The following is a 20,528-nucleotide window of genomic DNA, read 5'->3' on the forward strand; positions in this document are numbered from 1 at the left end:
GCAAATATGTAACTCTTCAATCATGACAGCTCCTTTAACAGATCTTACGAAGAAGAGCGTAGATTGATTATGGTCTAAAAAGCATCAACAGGCGTTCGATATCTTAAAAGCGGAATAATGCAGCTTACCTAACTTAAAAATCCCTGATTTAAATAAGGAATTTTTTTTTTTTTTTTATTGCAACAGACGCCTCAGACCAAGGGTAAGAGGGTATTACTTCAGTAATATGATAAACAGTTCTTCCCTATAGCTTTTTATTCACGTAAACTAAAGCCCTCTGAAAGTAAATATGCAGTAATAGGCAAGGAAGGGCTAGGTATCTTTAACTCACTAGTACATCTTAAGTTCATAATCTATGGCTATCCTGATAAGTCCTTACTGAACATGAGTCCTTTACCGAGTTTTTCAAAGGCTTTAATCACAGTCCAAAAGGAACTCGGTGACAAATGATCATTCAGGTCTTTGGAGCCAAGATAAGATATCTACCTGGGAAAGCAAATATCATAGCTGACGCATTATCCCGCAATCCCGCACCATACCGCAAAGAACCATTAATTAGACTAAAAAATATAGAAACATCCGTACCTATGGCTTAAAACCGTATCTAAACAGAAAATTCCTTAACCCAAGAGATCGCGAGCATTGAATATCTGGGTTGGAGCGCAGAACTGTTACAAACTGAACAAAGCAAGAGTCAACAGACATAACCCAAACAATAAACACTTCGAAACGGAAACAGAGTCAGCAGCAATAAACACCAAACAATAAACACTTCGAAACGGAAACAGGGTCAGTGGCTAAGCAAAAACAATAAACACTTTTGAGCAGAAACCTTAAAGCAAAAGTACATTTAAAGTATGTGTATCAGAATAATGTAATCAAATGTAATATTATATGTAGGTCTGTGACGAGGAAAACCCGAAGAAACACAGCAGATGACTAACGACCAGGTAGTAGTAATAATCTCTTTCATACCAATCGTCATAAACTGGTTGCATTCCGCATCCAGGGTTCCCTACTATGTCACAGAAAGCCAAATCACTATTTTACTGGCCTACAATGCTTACAGATATAAAAAGCACATAACTAATTGTAACACGTGTCATGAAAACAAGGGATACACTAAGACACCTGTCAGTTTAGGAGCCTATCCTGTGCCAAATCAATCCTTGAAAGAATATACGTAGAATTATTAACAGAATTACGAGTCTGACAGAGGGAATAAACACTTCTTAGTGTTAATAGTTCCTTGACACGTTATATAGAATTAATAGCACTAAAAACAAACACCGCAATTGAGTGCGTTAGGAATATTTATGAGTGCTAAATCAGTAAATATGGAATTCAACACATAATAATCTGTGACTCGGGTGGTGTCAATCAACTAATAATCTCCTTAACACGTTGTGTGAATTCCTTTCCATTAAGAAAAACCAATAATATATTGATCACCCAGAGTCAATCGGTTGGTAGAATAAGAGATAAATAAAAAAAAAAAAAGTGTCAATGTCTTACGAGTTACAACTCGTGATATTGGATCCCAACTGGATTATAGCGGTTCTCGCGGTTTTAAATACCTTTATCATTTATATCATGTATCTATAGAATTGATGCCGCAAGTAGCCTTATACGGTACGCCGCTAGAACACTTTTCCACATATTCAAGCCAACCATTAATTTATCAAAGATATATATATATAAATAACAAATATAAAAAAATAAAAATAAATATGGATACAAGTGGAGTCAATATAATACACTCCGTAAGAAGTCGGAAGGGTTACAAATTATAATAAAAAAGGAATCACGATAATATCAATAAGCAAAACGTAACCATTAAATATCCAAATATATATGCGTAAAGATTTGAACTCTAACTTAACGCTTTTAGTAATGACAAATAAGCTAAAAGTTCAAACACATATCAAAACCTACTGACATATTGTCTGTCCCGGTAATTTATATTCGTAGTCAATGAAAAAAAAAAATAAATAAATAAATAAATAAATAAACTAACTAATAAATAAAATAAATAAAATAAAATAAAAGAGATTTTAAAGTCAGGAAGTCTAGAAGTGAAAATGTATCTGTGGAATAATCCTATATGAATCTTATACAGGGCTAATTAATATTACTATAAATTTAACGTGATGGAAACCTTTTTTCATGATTAGTTTGAATAAGGAATATTTATTTAACATAATGCCAACATGAAACTAATATAGTTCAATTTTGGTACTGTTGTTTTTTTTTTCTTTTTTTTCAGACATTCTTCTCATGCGGGTGGAGAATTAAAACCCTAAAATATCATTTGAAAATACTAAAGTCGTATCTCTTACAGCAAGTAACGTAACTCTTAGCTGGCTGAGAGCAATCTCCTGCCAAGTGACGACGTCATCATTGCCGTATCAGCATTTGTTCCTTTTAACCTCAATAATCTGCTTACACAGGCTTCATCTGTGTGTCGTCTCTGCTTGCAAAAGCAGATTTTTGACTGGAGAAAGGAATGCTTAGCCCGAACTTCTCATGGGCAAGGCAGACGTTAGGTACAAATGTCTATCCGTATGCGCAATGCAACTTTAGCTAAGGAGTTGCAATCATTTTAAAATTAATAACAAAATAAGCAAATAGAATTTTTATAACAACAAATGAATTAATTTCTGAACCTCATAGACATTTAGAAGTATCAAGATATATATGTGAAATATTTTACTTGCAACATTAGCCTATTACAATTCAAGTAAAACATTCATGGGAAAATGTCACATTTTCTTGAAAAACCCAAAGTTTATTTAGAAATTAGTTACATAGTGGGTTTTTTTCGTTGCATCTCCCTACCTATTAATAATGTTTTAAAAATTAACCTCAGAGGATGCGCACGAGAAAATTGAATATGAAACTTTTGTTAGGGCACATAGAATCATGATTAATCTTCTCTTTGACTCTTATGTTGCCTGGCAATCTTACAAATAGCTCCATTTTCCACTTCTTTGTCTAGTAACTTACTACCAGTAATATCGAATTTCTTTGAGATTCGTAATGATATCTATTTATTTGTTATAATTATGGATATTTTTACAGTCCATCATAGACCTGGATAGGTTCACTCATTGTTAATGCCATGGATAAAAAGTTTGTACAGCGGACTCTTTTGAATTCCAAAATATCAGCGAATTCATGTGGGTTAAGTCTGGTCTAAATGGCTCTCTCCCCTCCCCTGTATTTGGATGTCGTTTGAATTTACTTTGCCCTTGTGACAAGTATAATTTCACTTGCAGGCTGATTAATGGAACCTGGTTACAGTATCCTGCAGTACGAGAATTTCACATCGCAACTCGAAAAAAAAGTCGTCGTCGTGGCGGACGACTACAGTCAAGTAACAACCGCCTACAATGTGAAAGGAATTTCATGGACTTCTTCGACCGACACCGTATCTTCGTCGTTATCTCGTTTCATGCGGAACGCTCCGGCGGCTGTCGGTAAATCGACTACATAAAGGGACATACTTCCGACAATTACGACCCGAAGGATATTCAACTCTACTTTGCTGGCGAAGGACTCGTGCTGGGGATGTTTTTTTTTATTCATCGCGAACGTAATCGTGTAGCTTAGGATGCAGAGAATAAGTATGAGCGCAAAATGGAACGTTGGACCCGCCCAGGCAAATTTTCCCCTTGTTTTAACCATTGAAAAAAAGGCCGTTTCAATTGGCTATAGGTGGTGTCTGGAACTGTGTAATGGACGAAAAGTGGTTCGAAAGCTAGTTAAAAGTGAAGTAGTATAACTCGGTCATGTATCTATATATATAAAGTATCAATGTATCCTATATATATAAAAGTATCATGTATCCTATATATATAATGATCATAAATAACAGAATCTAAATATATCTTTGCGTGTACGCAATAGGAATCTCTTATTATAGATGATCATAAATAACAGAATCTAAATATATCTTTGCGTGTACGCAATAGGAATCTATTTAAAGTGCACATATATTAAATCATAATTATATGAATCCATATACATATGTATAAACAAATCAGGTAGCCTATAATCAATCCGTTACCTTTTATCTTACCAATATCTGCAGGTATTTATGAGTTAGTATATTGATTAATGAATCAGATACCTAACAGTTAGCATAAAAATCAACGAATCAATCAGCATAATCATTAATAATTTTATCAATTCATATATGAAATTTTTTATCAGTTAAAATATGATTTTTATCATGTTAATCTTCATTCTATGCAATTATCAGAGTACATTAGTATTTTCTGTAGCATAAGTATCTTAAAGAGATGAAGTGAAAAACTGTATCATTATATATCCGTGATCACTATTATTTACCAATATCATTGTTTTATATTTATTACTTGAATCAATTCATGTACACAATGAATTTTTTATTTACTATATATATATATTCACATAGTGTCTGTATCACACTCCTATAAGTCAAATGCAAGTCAAGTTTGAGTAATATTCAGTAGTTGGTTTTGGTTTTGGTAGCTGACCGAGCTAATGTAAGTGTTTACATAATAAAATAGGAATGTTAGTCCATATATATAAAGTCTAAAAACTAAAGAGGTCAACCAGATTGCTTGCAGGAATGTGATCAGACTAGAGACGCTAAAGATGACGTATACAATAAGTATGTAAGCTAAGATAAACATGCCGTCACCTGTAGTCATTCAATTGTTTATAAACATTAGTCCAAGCTCCCTGCTTGAGACAACTACCCCGACCTATTATTCAAACGGCCTACGTGATCTGTAGCGTGTCTCATTCGATTGTGTGTTCGTATGAAACCATGTCATTGTATGTATGTTCATATGTTCGAACTACTGTCTGTTCCTTCATAACTTGTAACAGAGATGGTAGACAGGCAGAACAGAGTTAGTGATCGTCATTAGAAGACCTGTACCTCTTTACCTAAGCTTTATCATGTAGAGGAATAGGATTAGCCATCATCATTGGCAGAAGCGATCAAGCTATCGTCATAGAAGACTTGTACGATCATATCTTGATCTTCATCATGTAAAACTTCAGAAGAATATACTTTTTTATACCTTGTGTTTTCTACAAGAACCTCACCGAACCATGATAATACCGACTTCGTAAGTGATCTACAAAACCCCAGACACTCCATTGAAGATGGAAGTGCAATACCAACCGACTTAGCGTATAGATTATCGCTAGTCTAACATTACATCATAGGGCGCCTTATCATATAGGCACAAGTCCTAATACATGGACCAGCAAGTGATATTGAATTTCAAGAAGCTGTATACAAAACATCTTTTCAAGAGATGCGTGAATTTTGGAAGGAGCATTTTGATATCGTAACAATACATCAGACTCATCGATCAAGCTTGGCAGGAGGTTTCGAGGCGAACCTTGAATTCTTCATGGAGGAAACTCTGGCTTGATGCTGTATGCTTTTCATAAGGTTCAATCATTTGTAGAAAACACACACCACCGAAAAGGCTTACACAGGTCGTATACTTGCGCCGTTCGATGACATTTGCCGGAGTCGTTTCAGGAACATTGTCAAAAGCAGGCAGAAGCAATCTTCCTTGGATAGTTATTTTTTAAAGACACCTTTAGTAGGAGTAAGCAAAAAGGAAGAACCAAGTGATACTACAAAAAACAACTAAGGAGTAAGCAAACAGGAAGAACCAAGTGATACTACAAAAAACAAAGTGAAAGTGGTGAAGAAATTGAAATTTTGTTAAAAAAAAAAAAAAAAAAAGTAAAGTACAAAAAAGTAAAAAAAATGTAAAAATAAAAAAAAGACAAATAAAAAAGAAATTTAACTTTAAGTTTTTTGTAAAGTTAAGTGTTAAGGTATTGTGCCATTTGTTAAAGTGTTTCACTTTCGGAGATAGCCTCACTCGAAAGGTTAAGGTTCCACATTTTACTTTAACTACATACGTATGTATGTACATACAGTATTTCTTGAACATCATGTACACTAATATACTTTCTTTATTTACAGGTACTATGTAGTACAATCTTAAGTTAGGTAGTTCTGAATGGTCCAAATTGTTGTATTTCATTGTCATTCATTGGTCAAGTTAAGATTTATTATAAAATTTACTGGTGTTTTGTAGGGCTTGGAACGAATTAGGGAATTTACATGTAAAATGCGGTTCAAGATACGAATAGCTCAGGTTATGAAGGCCGCCTTGGAACGGATTAATTTCCATCCTGAGGTAACCAACTGTTGTATATATATAATATATATATATATATATATATATATATATATATATATATATATATATATATATATATATATATATTATATATATATATATATAGATATATATATATATATATATATATATATTGATTATATATATATAATATATATATATATATGATAATATATATATCTATCTATCTATCTCTCTATCTATCTATCTATCTATCTATCTATCTATCTATCTATCTATCTATCTCATATCTATCTATCTCTCTCACAGTGGGGAACCTAGGATTTCATAGACTTTTTCCGAAATTTTAGTCTAGGGTTTTGTACGTTTCCTAGGATTTTGTACACTCGGAAATGCTCCTTCCAGGGCCCACCATTCTGTTCGTTGTTTTTTGTGCTCTTTTATTCGAGTGCAACTGCTAAATAAGCTATCATGGGGCCAAAGAAAGTTTCAAGTCCCAGCCCTTCTGTAAAAATGGCAAAAAAACACTATAGAGTTTAAGAAAGAACTCGTAGTAAAGTGTTGGAGAATGTTGCATGCCGATCACACTAAGAAAATGACTACTAGTGCTGCTGTTAGTGAATTTAATGCAAGATAGAGAATGGTTTTAAAAATTCAGAAAGCAAACAGGCATACATAATGTGCCTACTTCACAGATTAAGGAAATGTTTGCAAAGTGGAGTGATCTAAAAGATTTGGTGGAGAATTATCATCCCAACAAAGATGTTTAATATGTCTCTCCAACATCTTTAATGACAATACCGTGTTCCATTTTAATCAAATTTTAAAGAGACGCCAGAAACAAATGTCTCTGGACAGTTTTGTTGTGCAACACGGGTCCAGTGACTCTCAAGAGAAACCAAGGAAGGGAAGTAACTCCAGGTAGTGCCAATAAAAAACTGAAGACAAGTAACCACAGATAGGTCCTTGATACCTGAAATCCTTCTAGAGGGGGATTCTCCTTCCAAATAATAACCTCTCTTCCTCCTCCTCCCATTCTCTCTGTCTTCCATATGCTAAAAAGTCTTCCATAAAGGTAAAAGTGATGTTTAATGTTCATTATTCATTTCATTATTCATTTATATTTATTTCTCATTGTTTTCTGTATGTAAAATTGTGTTTATTACTTATAAAATATATTTTAAAAAAATATTTTGGGGGGTCTGGAATGCATTAATTGTGCGTATTTACATGATTCTTTATGGGATTTATTGTCTGAGTTTTCGTACGTTTCGGACTTTGTGGGAGGTTCCGGAACAGATTATGTACGAAAACCGAGGTTCCACTGTGATGTATATATATATATATATAATATATATAGATATATATAATATATATATAAATATATTATATAATATATATATATATATATATATATATATATAATATAATATATATATATATAATACTAGTATATATATATATATATATATATATATATATATTATATATATATATTAATATATAATATATAATATATAATATATATATAAAAATTATAATATGATATATATATATATCTATATATATATATATATATATAGTATCTACATATATATATATATATATATATATATATATATATAATATATATATATATATAAGATATATATATATATATATATATATATATATATATTATATATATATATATATATATATCATTATCTGTACAGGACGTTTACCAGACCCCCCCGTGAATAGTTAGAACCAGCGCATAGTTGGAACCCCTATAAAAATGCTGAACTCAAGAAAAACCCTCTAAAAATTTTTATACTTGGTTTTTTTAATAGTTTTATCACAAAAAGTGCATTTCATGATGAAACTGATATAAAAACCCAGGAATTTGTGGATATTTCTCATATAAAAATACCGCAAATATGCGAATTTTCCGCGAATGATGCGGGGAAACGTTCCTGAGAGAAATCCGTGAATGTGTGAGTCCGCGAATCCGGAGAACGCGAATACAGGGGGTCCACTGTAATACAGTAGTTATGATGCTCTTCCATCCTCCACTAAAAAATCCCAGTTGATAGAATTGCGTATGAAGCGATTGTAAACCTGAACTGACATAACCAAGTTGAGAAACAGCTAATTGCTGATGTCATTTACGATAAATATAAAGTATTTATTAAGAATTGCATTAAAGATGACAAGTTGTTAAACCCTGCCAATTCTCATGGTGACTTCTATTAGAATAAATAAAATACATTTTCATTCATCCTTCATGCAATGGAGAACTTAAGGAAGAATACCCATAAATTATAGCTGCAGATTATAGCAGAGGCTGAATAAAACGAAAGTGATGTCAAGAACTTGCAAAATCCCAATTACTGCTTACAAAGTCAAGTAATGTGCACATTTTAAACCTAACTTTGTTAATTTACAAGAAAAAGTATCTGGATTATATTTCTTTTAGCAACTACTAATGGCAATGAAGATGTCTCTTAGTAACTCAATTTGCTGTGATTTTGAGAATGTAAACAATATCAAATGCAAATGGCATAAGGTGACATTTATATTCTGTACTACAGCACCAATATGATAATAATACTTGCAATACACTGTAATTGGATATAGCAAGCAAAACTACCTTTATTTAAGCCATTACTATTATAAAATATATAGTTGTACTGTTTAACTTTTGCAAATGATTACTTTTCAGTATATATATACAACAATATATCGGAGTTTCTTTTATAACAGTGTAGGCTCGGACACTTTAATCCGTTATATTGGTGAGTTACAGTATATGCACTGACTGCAAGTTTTGTCTTTTGTTGTTAATATTGATGCTGAAAAGGAATTAATCTTAAAGGAATATGAAACTGTTCATATCATTTAATACATCTATCTGGTATTGCAATCTTATCTGGTACAGGGGATTACCTATATAGCAGTAAAGTTTAAAAGAAAAAATGAGAAGAGAAAATTGCAAATATTTGTGGCTGGGCCCAAGATTAGATGGTGTACTTTAAAAGGTTGTTATAGTGGAGACAATGCTGACATGGATACCACTGTAACCTTACCCCCAAAATATTTACCTAGTGATACTATATATACGCATTACTTTAGGCGCTAAACCTACTGATATATCATTTTAACACATATCTTCAAGCAAATAGCCGACAATAACAATATTGAATCAACTATAATCTCAAGTTCTGCACTACATAATGCACAACAGTGGTAACAATATACAGGCAGTCCACAGTTATCAGCGGACTCAGTTATTGGCAATCCATAATAGAGTTATGGTGTCGATACATACCTAACAGACACACCATTGACCAGTTATCAACACCAAAATCTGGTTATCTGCGCTGTAAATGGCTGATTTTCGGTTATCAGCAATTTCCGCTTATCATCAGGCCATTGGAACAGAACCCCTGCCGATAACCGGGAACTGCCTGTATTAGAAAATTTTCAGTACTTACTCAGAATTTTGACTTCGATACGATATAGAGCCTCGATCACTGGATACAGTTTTTGGTGGAGGTGGCACATCATATATTGACCAATCAGACGTTGCTTCTGAGACTCTACTGGCAACTGATGTTCGACCATCCCTATCGGATAATCGACTTTCTCTATCAGATGTGCGACTTTCTTTGTCCGAGGTGCGACTTTCACGGTCTGAAGCTCTGCTTTCTCGATCTGAAGCTCTACTGCTAGCTCTATCAGGTAACCTACAACTCTCTCCATCTACAAATAAACGTGAAAGTACTATGTAATAAAAAATGAAAGAAAAAACCTTGCAATAAATAGGCCCTACTCAAATAACAAGTTTAGAACCATTAAAAGATTCCTGATTTAAATTTCTCAATCTGATTAACTGAACTCCACGAGAAGCATGGACAGTCGGGGTTATGAAGACGTCACATGATAGAAAGTAAAGAACATGTACTCTACCGGTAAAATACCCGACACAATTTTGCTTATGAATTTAAATCACCAATTTAATATTAAAACATGTTCTTAATCATAGTTTTTTATGCTTTATACCAAATAACAGCTTTATTCTTTTTATAAAACATAATTACCTAAAAAGTTGGAAAGCTTAAATTTTTTCCTGTAAATACTAATGTATGCACAATGCCTTAATCACAAGGTTTGAACCTTTGGACCAATCTATAACATAAAATCCATACCTACTAAATATTGTTTAATTAATTACAAAGTATACAGAAGTTTCACAATGCAGCTCTTTCTTCTGACAAGAAAGACAAGAGGGAAAGAAAGAAGCTTATAAAAAACACCTATCTAGATAACAAGACTAAAAAAGATGACAGGCATGTATCATTACACTCACAAACTTATTATATTTCTATAAGTCCATGGACAGTTTTTACTGTCTCATTATAAAAACCATTGACTAACATTGAAACAACCTATGCATTCTTCTCAAAGAATACTGAATTATTGTACTACTTATATCTGGATCATAATGTACTACATATTGAGAGTATTCTTTGTTTAAATCCTTAAATTTGAAGAAAGAAGTAATTTCTTGTGCAAATACATTGCAACTTTTGCAAAATAATCCTTGAATGTATGCTTTACCATCAGTATCTTTGTAAAAGTGCGACCACTAACTCTTGTGAGGGATGAATTCTATGGGGTGGTGAAAATTGAAATCAGTGGGCAACTAATCATTTCCTCATATACATCATAGGGCTTTTCATGATACAAAGGTTGCACTCAAGGAAAGACACCCCTACCTTCAACAAAAATAGGCAATCCAATGATCTGCTTTTCTGGAAACTAAAATAGTGTTTACAGTCCTGACTTAGGAAAAGCTGCTTTTGTGCCACCTACTAGCTTCTATTTGGGGAAATTCAAGAAAAAATAAGGGTCACAGGAATGGTGTTAGGAAAACCAACAACAAGTGTAATGTAGCTGGTGATTAATGGTAAAAAGTAGTACTTCCCTCCCTAGGGGGAACATCAAGTTGTAACTGCTTTAAGTGTGTAAGTTCCTCTTAGGTTCAACTGATTCCACTTGGTGTAGAATGGAAGTGTATCTGAACAAGTAAGAACCAGAGATTACACTGTACTTCTTGGAAGTAAAAGACATACTTAATGACATCAAAACTCAAGTTGCCAACTAGATGGTAAAAATCTCTTTATTGCCAGTTTGTCTTGTTCTCTTACATTATCAACAAAGATGGTAGGGTCACCAGAGGTTGACAGAACCTGAGTGGCAATTTGCAAAGCTCGAAAAGGAGTGGCAAAAGTCTCTCTCAATCTACAGTCTTGGGAGTCTGAGTTAGAAGTACTACTAAAAAAATATTAAAAGATATAGTGAAGGTCAAACTCTACAAGAGTTAGTGATGCAAAGGGAAAGACTCCATACCAAAATACTGGCCTATCACCTTATAGGTCAAAGGAATTTCCCTGACTTATTTAAAATCAATTGCATTTAGCTATACTAACAGGAAAAAGCCATGATAATCAGCTAAATGGATATACATAGTAAACAAGACACGTCTTGTATCCTTCTAAAGGAGCATGTTGCTTGAGCAGGTGCTAGCAAAATCGATGGAAGTTAAGAATATGAAAACTGGATGGTAATTTAACAAGAAAGGTAGAATTCAAAATGTTGAATTTCCTTCAATGAAATTAATGATGAGTTTCCCATAATGTTCTGTTAAAACTACCATATTTTCATGTTCCATTGATATTTTACATGTTCATGTTTCACAAAAGCCTTTTCACTCAATTTTGGCAACTACACCTGCACCAAAAATACTGCTAAACAGATTAGAAGGGAAAATGTTGAGAGATGGTGGGTGAAACTGTTCAGGAAACTGCTTTTGTGAATTTGATCCATTTAGCTTTAAAAAGATTACCATACTGTACATTGTAATTATTTTGCTGGTAGTTTAAAACTGACTGACACCACCTTTACTTGGTGGGACATCAGTCAGTGGATTTGAGTACGTACACATGTCCACGTATGCCCCTTTCTCATATTCCCTTAATTTGTGACTACACTGGTGGTGAGGCTTCACATACATAATCATTTCTTTTTTAGCATAACACTTACTGTACATCTTAATTTTACTCTCATTGTGTACACCAAGATGAGATGGAGTTAAATAAGTATGACTACTATTTCTGGACATGAATTCCTGTTTGCCCGACATGTATACCTTCATAATAAAAAATCATTCTATATCTGATAAATGACTAAAAAGTACTGAAAACAAGACCAATAAATTCCTTTGGATCCCAACAGCTTAAAAACTAATAAAAGTAATGATATCCCTTCTTGGTTTTCAGCACTGAAATATCTAATGAAATAACAAAATATAAACCTTCAAGGTAAAATATACCAAAGCTAGCACAGAAAAAAAATCAAGGTTATTTTAGACCATATCCCTTTCTCACAAAAAAAGGAGGATAATTTTCAGATTGTAGTGTACAGTACTTTAATATAAAATATGCAATACTTATAGCAGCCTCTTATCATTTTACAAAACTGGCAACACAATTATATCAGTTTAATCATGCATAACTACAATGAACAATTTACCAAAGCTACAAAATATAAACACCCAGATAACTTTTACTAAGCACATTTTCAAATTGCATTGGAAAACTAAGAAGCTGAATTCCACTTCACCAAAGGCATCTACAAGTTGAGCTAATTAAAGATTTGGTGTGAACAATATAAATTCAAACCAGCTTTAAAACTACTATGTTCAAACGTGAAATTATGCACCTTAAATTACTACAGTGTAGTCTGTCAATATTGTTTATAAGCTTACAATCTAATGATGCCACATGAAAGTATTAATGTGAACAAAATCATAAAAATTTAACCATAACAAAAGAGAGCTATAATAATGAGTGATTACTGATAAAGTACCACTAGTACAGTATACTAATTTGTAATTTTCCAACATAATCTCCATCAAACATAGTAGCGGTGCTAAGACTGAGTATCACAGGCATTAAATGTATTAACTATTATATCACCACTCTTCATACATTATTCATTGCCCCAGCTTTCTCATAACACTTAACCAGGTTGTTATTTAAACACAAAGGCGGGCAGCTTTATTATACGTACAGTATTTGTTATACGCTGCAGTAAATATGTGCACCACAATACACCAGAAATGTTTCATAATCATTTATACTAAAGTAGACATAACCTTAGCATTACACTATGTAACCTAAATTTCTTTCAATACAATATATGAATAACAGTGAATTGTGACTGAATTGTGATTATACAACTGTGTTCTCACAATATAATACTGTACCTGGTTCTCGCCGCAGGATTGTTGGAATGAGAACATTTTCATAAGGTGAACCTAAGTCCGCAGGCGTAGGTATGGGAGGTAAGTTGGGTGGTGGCCAAACAGGGGGAGGCCAAGAAGGTGGGTCTCCTGCACCTTCAACTTCATCATCATCATCATCCAGGTTGATCAGCTGCCCATGGCCTGCATTGCATGGGCATACATGATCAGGGACACAACAGCAAAGCATGCAGGAACTAGGACCACTGGCTGAGGTGATGTTATTTTGATATGGTCTGTGTATATGTGTGTCTGTGTGCACTTTTTCTCACAGTACTGTATAGGGATACATTGACAGCTCATAGAGCTCCTGGCAAAGCACAGTTCTTGCTTAACCATAACCTTTATGAGTCTTGAACACTGGAACATGCTAACAATGTATTTGTACAGCAGCCCTTAAAATTATACACTTAACAATGGTAAAACATACAGCTCTTAAACCAAGAAAAATTTAATTAACATTGATTCAAGCATGTGCAACTGAACTTCATCTATAAGTATATTTCATCCTTTATCAGTGTGCAGTATACTGATTTAAGCAAGTCTGGGGGGGTTTTCAGTGACACTGAAGTTAAGTCATGTACACATCAACTAGTTGTATGTAGTAATATAGAAGCACTCTTGGGAAGATGAAAGGAAAATTTGAAGACAATGAGCTTCCATCTACTTTTTAAGACATGATCACAGTAACTGTGATCATGTCTGGATCACATCTTGAAAAGTGGACAAAACCTTGGGGTTTTCAAATTTTCTTTTCACCTTTCCTGGAGTGCTTCTCTATATTCATATGCCATGTAGCCACTGTGGTTCTGTATTGGTAGTTGTAATAATGTAACTAGTTTCTCAATCCTTTCCACAGCAGCTGCTGCTGTGGTGAATATTTCAGGCAAAGAAGAGCAAAAAGCTTGACCTATATACTGTTGTGTAATCTGTGAGGTGAAATTATCAAGTAGTACTGTAATGACATGTACATTCAGTAGTTTTGTGAGATCCATGAGAAGCTTGAACTAAAAATTCCTATTCATGCTTTAAAGTAACTATAAAAAAATTTTAAATTAGGAAAAAAATAATTAAATCAATTACATGGCTAACACAACAAAATTAAAACTACACAACAAGGCCTCATTAAAAGCTACAAAAAGTGAAACAAATGATGCTGAATTGACACCTACAAAAAAGTTTACTGTACCTGTAACTAAGTCATACTGTACATGCTATGAATTATAATTATGCCCTGAGATTAAAATACTTCTATTTATATTCATATACATGTAGCCATCATTCACAACCAAAAAATCATGGATTCTGTTTAAAGAATCACCACCATTTTACAATGAAACCCTACTTGTAAAATTCATATTTAAGATTTTCCGCCAAACAATAAGAAGATAATGATACATTAACCAGTCACCTGAATCTCTCAAAATTTGCCTAAATTATTTACATACAAAATATGGCATTACTTGTTGATATATGTTTGGAAACTTAAAAAAAAATCTTTTAATAGTTAGTACTGATAGACATTCTTTGTACATGTGGATAGGATCATGAGGGTTATTTACCATAAACAGAGCTGGCATGTAACAAACATTAAATGGACAAGTTAAATAAGAAATAAAAATACATGAACTATAATTCATCTTGCTCATGCCTAAACATAAATTTTATTCTATGAAATCAATTAATCTAAAAGCACAGAGACATTACAGTCCTCACATAATTCAAAGTTACTGACAATATGCAAAGTTCTTGACACATAAAATTCATGACAATATCCCCTCTTCCATTGTACAATAGTTTCAAAATTCAACTACCATGTGAAAACAACAGCCCAATTTGCCTTTGCAATATTTCTCTCTTTCTTTCAACAGCAGCAAAATTTTCAAGTGCTTGTAAACAATGATGTTGAAATTTTTATGTTGGAATGGCAAAGAATCATGATTTCAAAATACTGAAGCAGAAGCATGATGTCAAAGGATAATATGATTTGGGTTCCTGTATGCATCAGTACATTAAAAAAAATATGGTGATCCACATTTACCACCAGTGTAATCATTCCATCTCTAAAATAGAATAAGCTTAATATTAAGTGGATACTATGCCTCCTATTAAAAACTGTAATGTCTCGAGTTAACCAGTTACTGCACCAAGTTACAAAAGTGAAAAGGCACTGTTTTAATACCGTAATTTGCAAAGATGTAATACCTAAAACTGATAACTTTTCTACCTAGCAGATAGCAAGCTTGCCCTAAATACAGAACTAAATTCATGAGGAAGACACCTCTAAATAATGTTATTTTAATCCCAATTTTTTATGTACTATGTGCATAGTCAACTACAGCCACTAAGCTTTCAGCTAATGAAATAATTTTCCAAAGAGATTTTGAGGACGTAGGATATGGTGATTCACAAGGTATCACACTGTAACAGTGTTTTTGTGACTTTAAAGCAAAATCATGTGAACGGTTATTTTAAAATATCTCTGAGATAGACTTCAAAAAATGGGAACAGTAGTCTATCTAAATATAGCGGACCCCCTGTATTTGCGTTCTTGATATTCACAGACTCACATATTCACGGATCTCTCTATGGACCATATCTACCCATTATTCACAGGAAATTTGCATATTCACTGTATTTTTCTATGAGAAATATCCACAAATTACTGTATTTTCATATCAATTTCATGATTAAATGCACTTTTTGTGATAAAACTATCTAAAAACCCAGATATAAGCATCTTTGGTGGAGTTTTCTGAGTTTGAACTAACAAAATAGGCAGTTTTATGCATTTTCGTAGCGGTTCTCTAAGTATTCGCGAATTCTAGCTATTTGCATCCACTGCAAATACAGGGGTTCACTGTAATATCAAGTACCTGTATAGACTGGCTTCCTAACTGTAAGTTTGAAATAAAACATTGTCTTGTTACCAATCATATCTGATTTGAGTTCAAGCTGATTTACAGGAGCTCTATAGTGTGAGAAGACAATCTTTGACCAAAAAATCAAGAACTATACACCACAGAAAATAATAATTTTGAGTACAAACGACTATTACTACTGTGTTATTTTGTCATGTGAAGGATGACTACATATAACCTGATAACAAAAATAAAAACAACTAACTACCAAGGGTAAGAAACTTCAAAATGCCAAGCAATCAATAAATCTGAATCTACTTGAAATGTCTTACATTTATTATCTTGACCATTTTATATACTGTCCAGAAGAAAACATAAAAAGGTCCAATAAAAAGTCTCTCTTACACTTAATAAGGTTGGTAATTTCCTGGGTTACTGGAGTATTGATGAGAGATATGGTATCTAAGACAGTTCGGCCATTATCGTCGCGCACTTCTGTATCAGCTCCAGCTTCTAATAACACTCGAACGACATCCACCTGATATGAAAGCATGACAAAATCTGAGTTATACAATTCATCTTGCTGGTTTTAGTATAAAAAAATAGCAAAAATGAATGAAACCGTAATAATAATTAAAGAAGCATTAAAATTTTGGAGAGGAATGCTGGACCAAGATCTATATCTATCTTATGCATTACTTTGAAATACTTGACAATATAGAATTAGGATAAAAAATTCTTCAGCACTAAAAATGTTTATCCATTCTGCACCAAACAAAAAAAATTATATTATATACAATAATTCCCATTAAAAATTCAAACAAGATAAAGAAAACAATATCACAGGTGCACAAAGTCTATGACATACAATCAGGAACTTAACACAAAACATACAGTATCACTATACAACCACTGTTCAATATTCTATAGCTTTACTTTAAGGTTGTAAAACTATATACCAATATGTGATGTTACAAATACCAAATGAAGAGGATGGGACTAGCAAATGAAGATGTATGTGTAGTTCATGAAATCACAAACCACTGCAGACTAGAAAGATCACAGTTCATCAAAAATATCCTAACATTCATACCTTTCCACAAAGCGCTGCCTCGTGAAGGGGTGCACCCTGGCCCGTTCTAACATTGACATGGTGACCGTGCGCCAACAGGAACTTAACCACTTCTCTGTAGTGTTATTTAAGGTCACCACATCAATACAGTTCCGTTCGGATGGCGTCACAAAATTCGGTAGGTTGGTTTATGCACATACGGTGTGAGGAAAGAATAAAACAAAAGGGAAATTGGTAGTGAGGTTAGTGAAGAAATACAGTGAGAGTAATACTGCAAAGGATAAAAAAAGGGTTACTCAAATATACATTAAGGAAAAAAAATAGCATGATTGCTTGCGTAATCTAAAAATGCCTTTGGAAACTGACACGACCTAAGAAAAAGGTTTGAGTATTAATAGGTCATAATGAAGCTCAACATCAAGCAAGACAGCCACAAGTTACTTACTATACAACAGTTAGTATGCAATCTGAAACACTAACTTGTTCTATAATACATGAACAAGAATTCAAAAAAGAAATAAAAAAAAAGATAAAAAGCTTGGTACAATATTAGCCTACAGAAGGCTGCATGATGTGAAATTATGAAGGTTGGGGTTGAGGGTACTGTACAACCATCTTAGCTTTAATATAGTTATATTACAAATACAGTAGTAAGAAAATAAATAAAAAAGATTATCTACAGAATACTAACCTATGGCCATTCCTAGAAGCTCGGTGAAGGGGTGTGTGTGGAAAGACAGCTGCGGACGCAGCCGCTGCAGTATAAGGGCGTAAGAGGTCTGGATGGGCTCTCACAAGCAACTCAACTGTATTCAAACGACCATACTGAGCAGCTAAATCCATGGCTGTCTCAGCCTGCTGGTTCGGTATAGTTGGATCACCTCCCCTTGCAACAAGCAGCTGCGCTGCCTCAGTATGCCCATACTGAGCTGCGCAGTGCAGTGCAGTCTCACCACCTTTGTTCTGAAAAAGACACATTACCATTTAGCCTATTCACCTGATTTACGTGACCTGTTAGCTTTTCCTTACTAAATATTTTTTAGAAGCTTGCTTTAACCTTCTGAAAATGTGTTAGATAGTACAGCATTAAATCACATGGCTTGCATGGTAATCCTAAATTTCTTACACACTGACAGGTCAGTTGTGTGAGAGATGAAAATTTCAACTCAATGGTCTGTTAAACTATTTTCTATTGTTATTTTCAACAAGGAAAAGCAAAGTACATACTTATTAAATAAAAATAAATAAGCAAAATAACACCCAAAATAATAATTATAACTTTGATTTGCCAGCTTGAGGAAAATCTGTCCCAAACTAGAGGGATCTTAGCCTCAGATGCAGCCTTTTATCAAAATATTTGTTGGTGGTGATACTGTGATCTACAAAATTAATGGGAAGTGGTCAAATCTCATCACATATATTTACTGTTGCTGGTGTTTTGAACTTCTGAGGTACAAGTGTGATCTTCCTTCCATAGAAAAATATCTAAACTGAGCTAAAGTAATCTATTTAAAAAATCTAAATACCTTAATTAATAACCAGATTTCTTGTAACGATTTCTAAGTTTTACGTATCCTGTACGTATGTATATAATAATACGCAGAAAATGCCTATTTAATAATGCTAATAATGGAAGTGACAGTTGAGAGTGTAATGAAAGCAAGTAAGAATCTGAAAGTTGGATAGATGACAATACATATATTAATTGATGGGTTACAAGTGAGATGCTGTGGTTTAGTGGTGAAAGTGTGACTGATTAGCTGGCCAAAATGTATAGGGTAAGCCTACATAAAGGAAAGAATCCAAAAGAATAAGTGAGAGAAACACTGTATATCTAGATAACATTAAGGTTGAAGAGGCAACTGTGTGAATTACGAGAGTACAACATTACATTAATTGAAATACAAGGTTTATGGTATGAGAAAGTTCGTGATGGTGATGGGGATCATAGTGAAATGTATGTCTGGAATTAACTGAATATTTATGTTTGTGTATGTATGATCTCAATACATATTGTATATGTATAGTATATATATAATCTATATATATAAGATATATATATAAAAAAAAATAAAATTTATATATAATATATAATTTATTATATAATATATATTATATATATATATGTAGGTATATATATATATAGATATATATATATATATATATCTATATATATATATATACACAATATATACAAATACAGAGAGGAGAGAGAGAGAGATGGAGGTGGGAGAGAGAGAGAGAGGAGAGAGAAAGAGAGAGACGAGAGAGAGAGAGGAGAGAGAGAGAGAGAGAGAGGTTCCTTGAACTCATCGACAAAACCAAGTTCTCACCTTAGTGAAAAAAAAAAAACCAAAGCAAACTCCTCCTGCAGAAAAGCCCCATTAAAACTGCAAATATTTTCAGTTTAAATGCATCTTCCCTGAATTCCAGGAACGTGACACAAGATTCTTCCCAACAAATGATTCGCTTGCATATAGTTAACACCCTACCAGCCTCTCCTTACTCTTCCTGCCAACCTCCCTTAACAAAGCCTTCTCTTATCTTATCTTCCCCCCACTTCTCTTCTTTCCATCTCATCTCCCATCTATTTCAATACTCATCATACGTCAATCAAATCATATTCTAAATTTCACTTCTGCACAGAGTTCCCCTCTCTCAGAAGTGGGAGAGCCACACTAATGATAGGAGACGAAAGAGAAGAGGGGAAGAGATGACATTCTCTCTCTCTCTCTCTCTCTCTCTCTCTCTCTCTCTCTCTCTCTCTCTCTCTATCCATACATGGAACTCTACAAATATGAGATTTAATGCCTCTCACTCCCTTTGTGTTTGCCTTTTTGTCTCTCTTTATATACTATATTATATATGTAGTGTATGTATGTTGTATGTATGATATATATAATATATATATTATATATACACATAATGTATATAAAATCATCATTAACTTGAAAACATTGGTTCCAGATTAACTTGACTATAGAAACTCGAAATCAACTTAGATCATAAAAGTTCACATCTAACTTTCCAAACAAGATCATCTCTTTTGTACTGAGGACTTA

At 33.3% G+C, this 20,528-nt stretch overlaps 1 protein-coding gene across 10 annotated transcripts in view; it reads right to left on the reverse strand.

Annotated features, from left to right (window-relative positions):
* The window catches only part of LOC135200295 (ankyrin repeat and sterile alpha motif domain-containing protein 1B-like), a 262,918-nt gene that overhangs the window by 127,137 nt on the left and 115,253 nt on the right, over positions 1-20,528 (reverse strand). For 9 of the 10 annotated variants that reach the window (XR_010311251.1, XM_064228797.1, XM_064228795.1 and 6 more), the window contains 5 exons: positions 18,158-18,429; positions 17,488-17,581; positions 16,800-16,932; positions 13,498-13,677; positions 9,662-9,929 (listed from right to left, as the gene is read on the reverse strand). Coding sequence is in view for 9 of the 10 variants with exons in the window: in XM_064228797.1 (XP_064084867.1) it covers positions 9,662-9,929; positions 13,498-13,677; positions 16,800-16,932; positions 17,488-17,581; positions 18,158-18,429 (947 nt within the window). In the remaining variant the exon portion in view is untranslated. The remainder of the gene's footprint in view (positions 1-9,661; positions 9,930-13,497; positions 13,678-16,799; positions 16,933-17,487; positions 17,582-18,157; positions 18,430-20,528) is intronic. The other variant, XM_064228801.1, reaches the window with a different exon arrangement.

The sequence above is a fragment of the Macrobrachium nipponense genome, chromosome 26, assembly GCF_015104395.2.
Source record: "Macrobrachium nipponense isolate FS-2020 chromosome 26, ASM1510439v2, whole genome shotgun sequence".
NCBI classification, from domain to species: Eukaryota; Metazoa; Arthropoda; class Malacostraca; order Decapoda; family Palaemonidae; genus Macrobrachium; species Macrobrachium nipponense.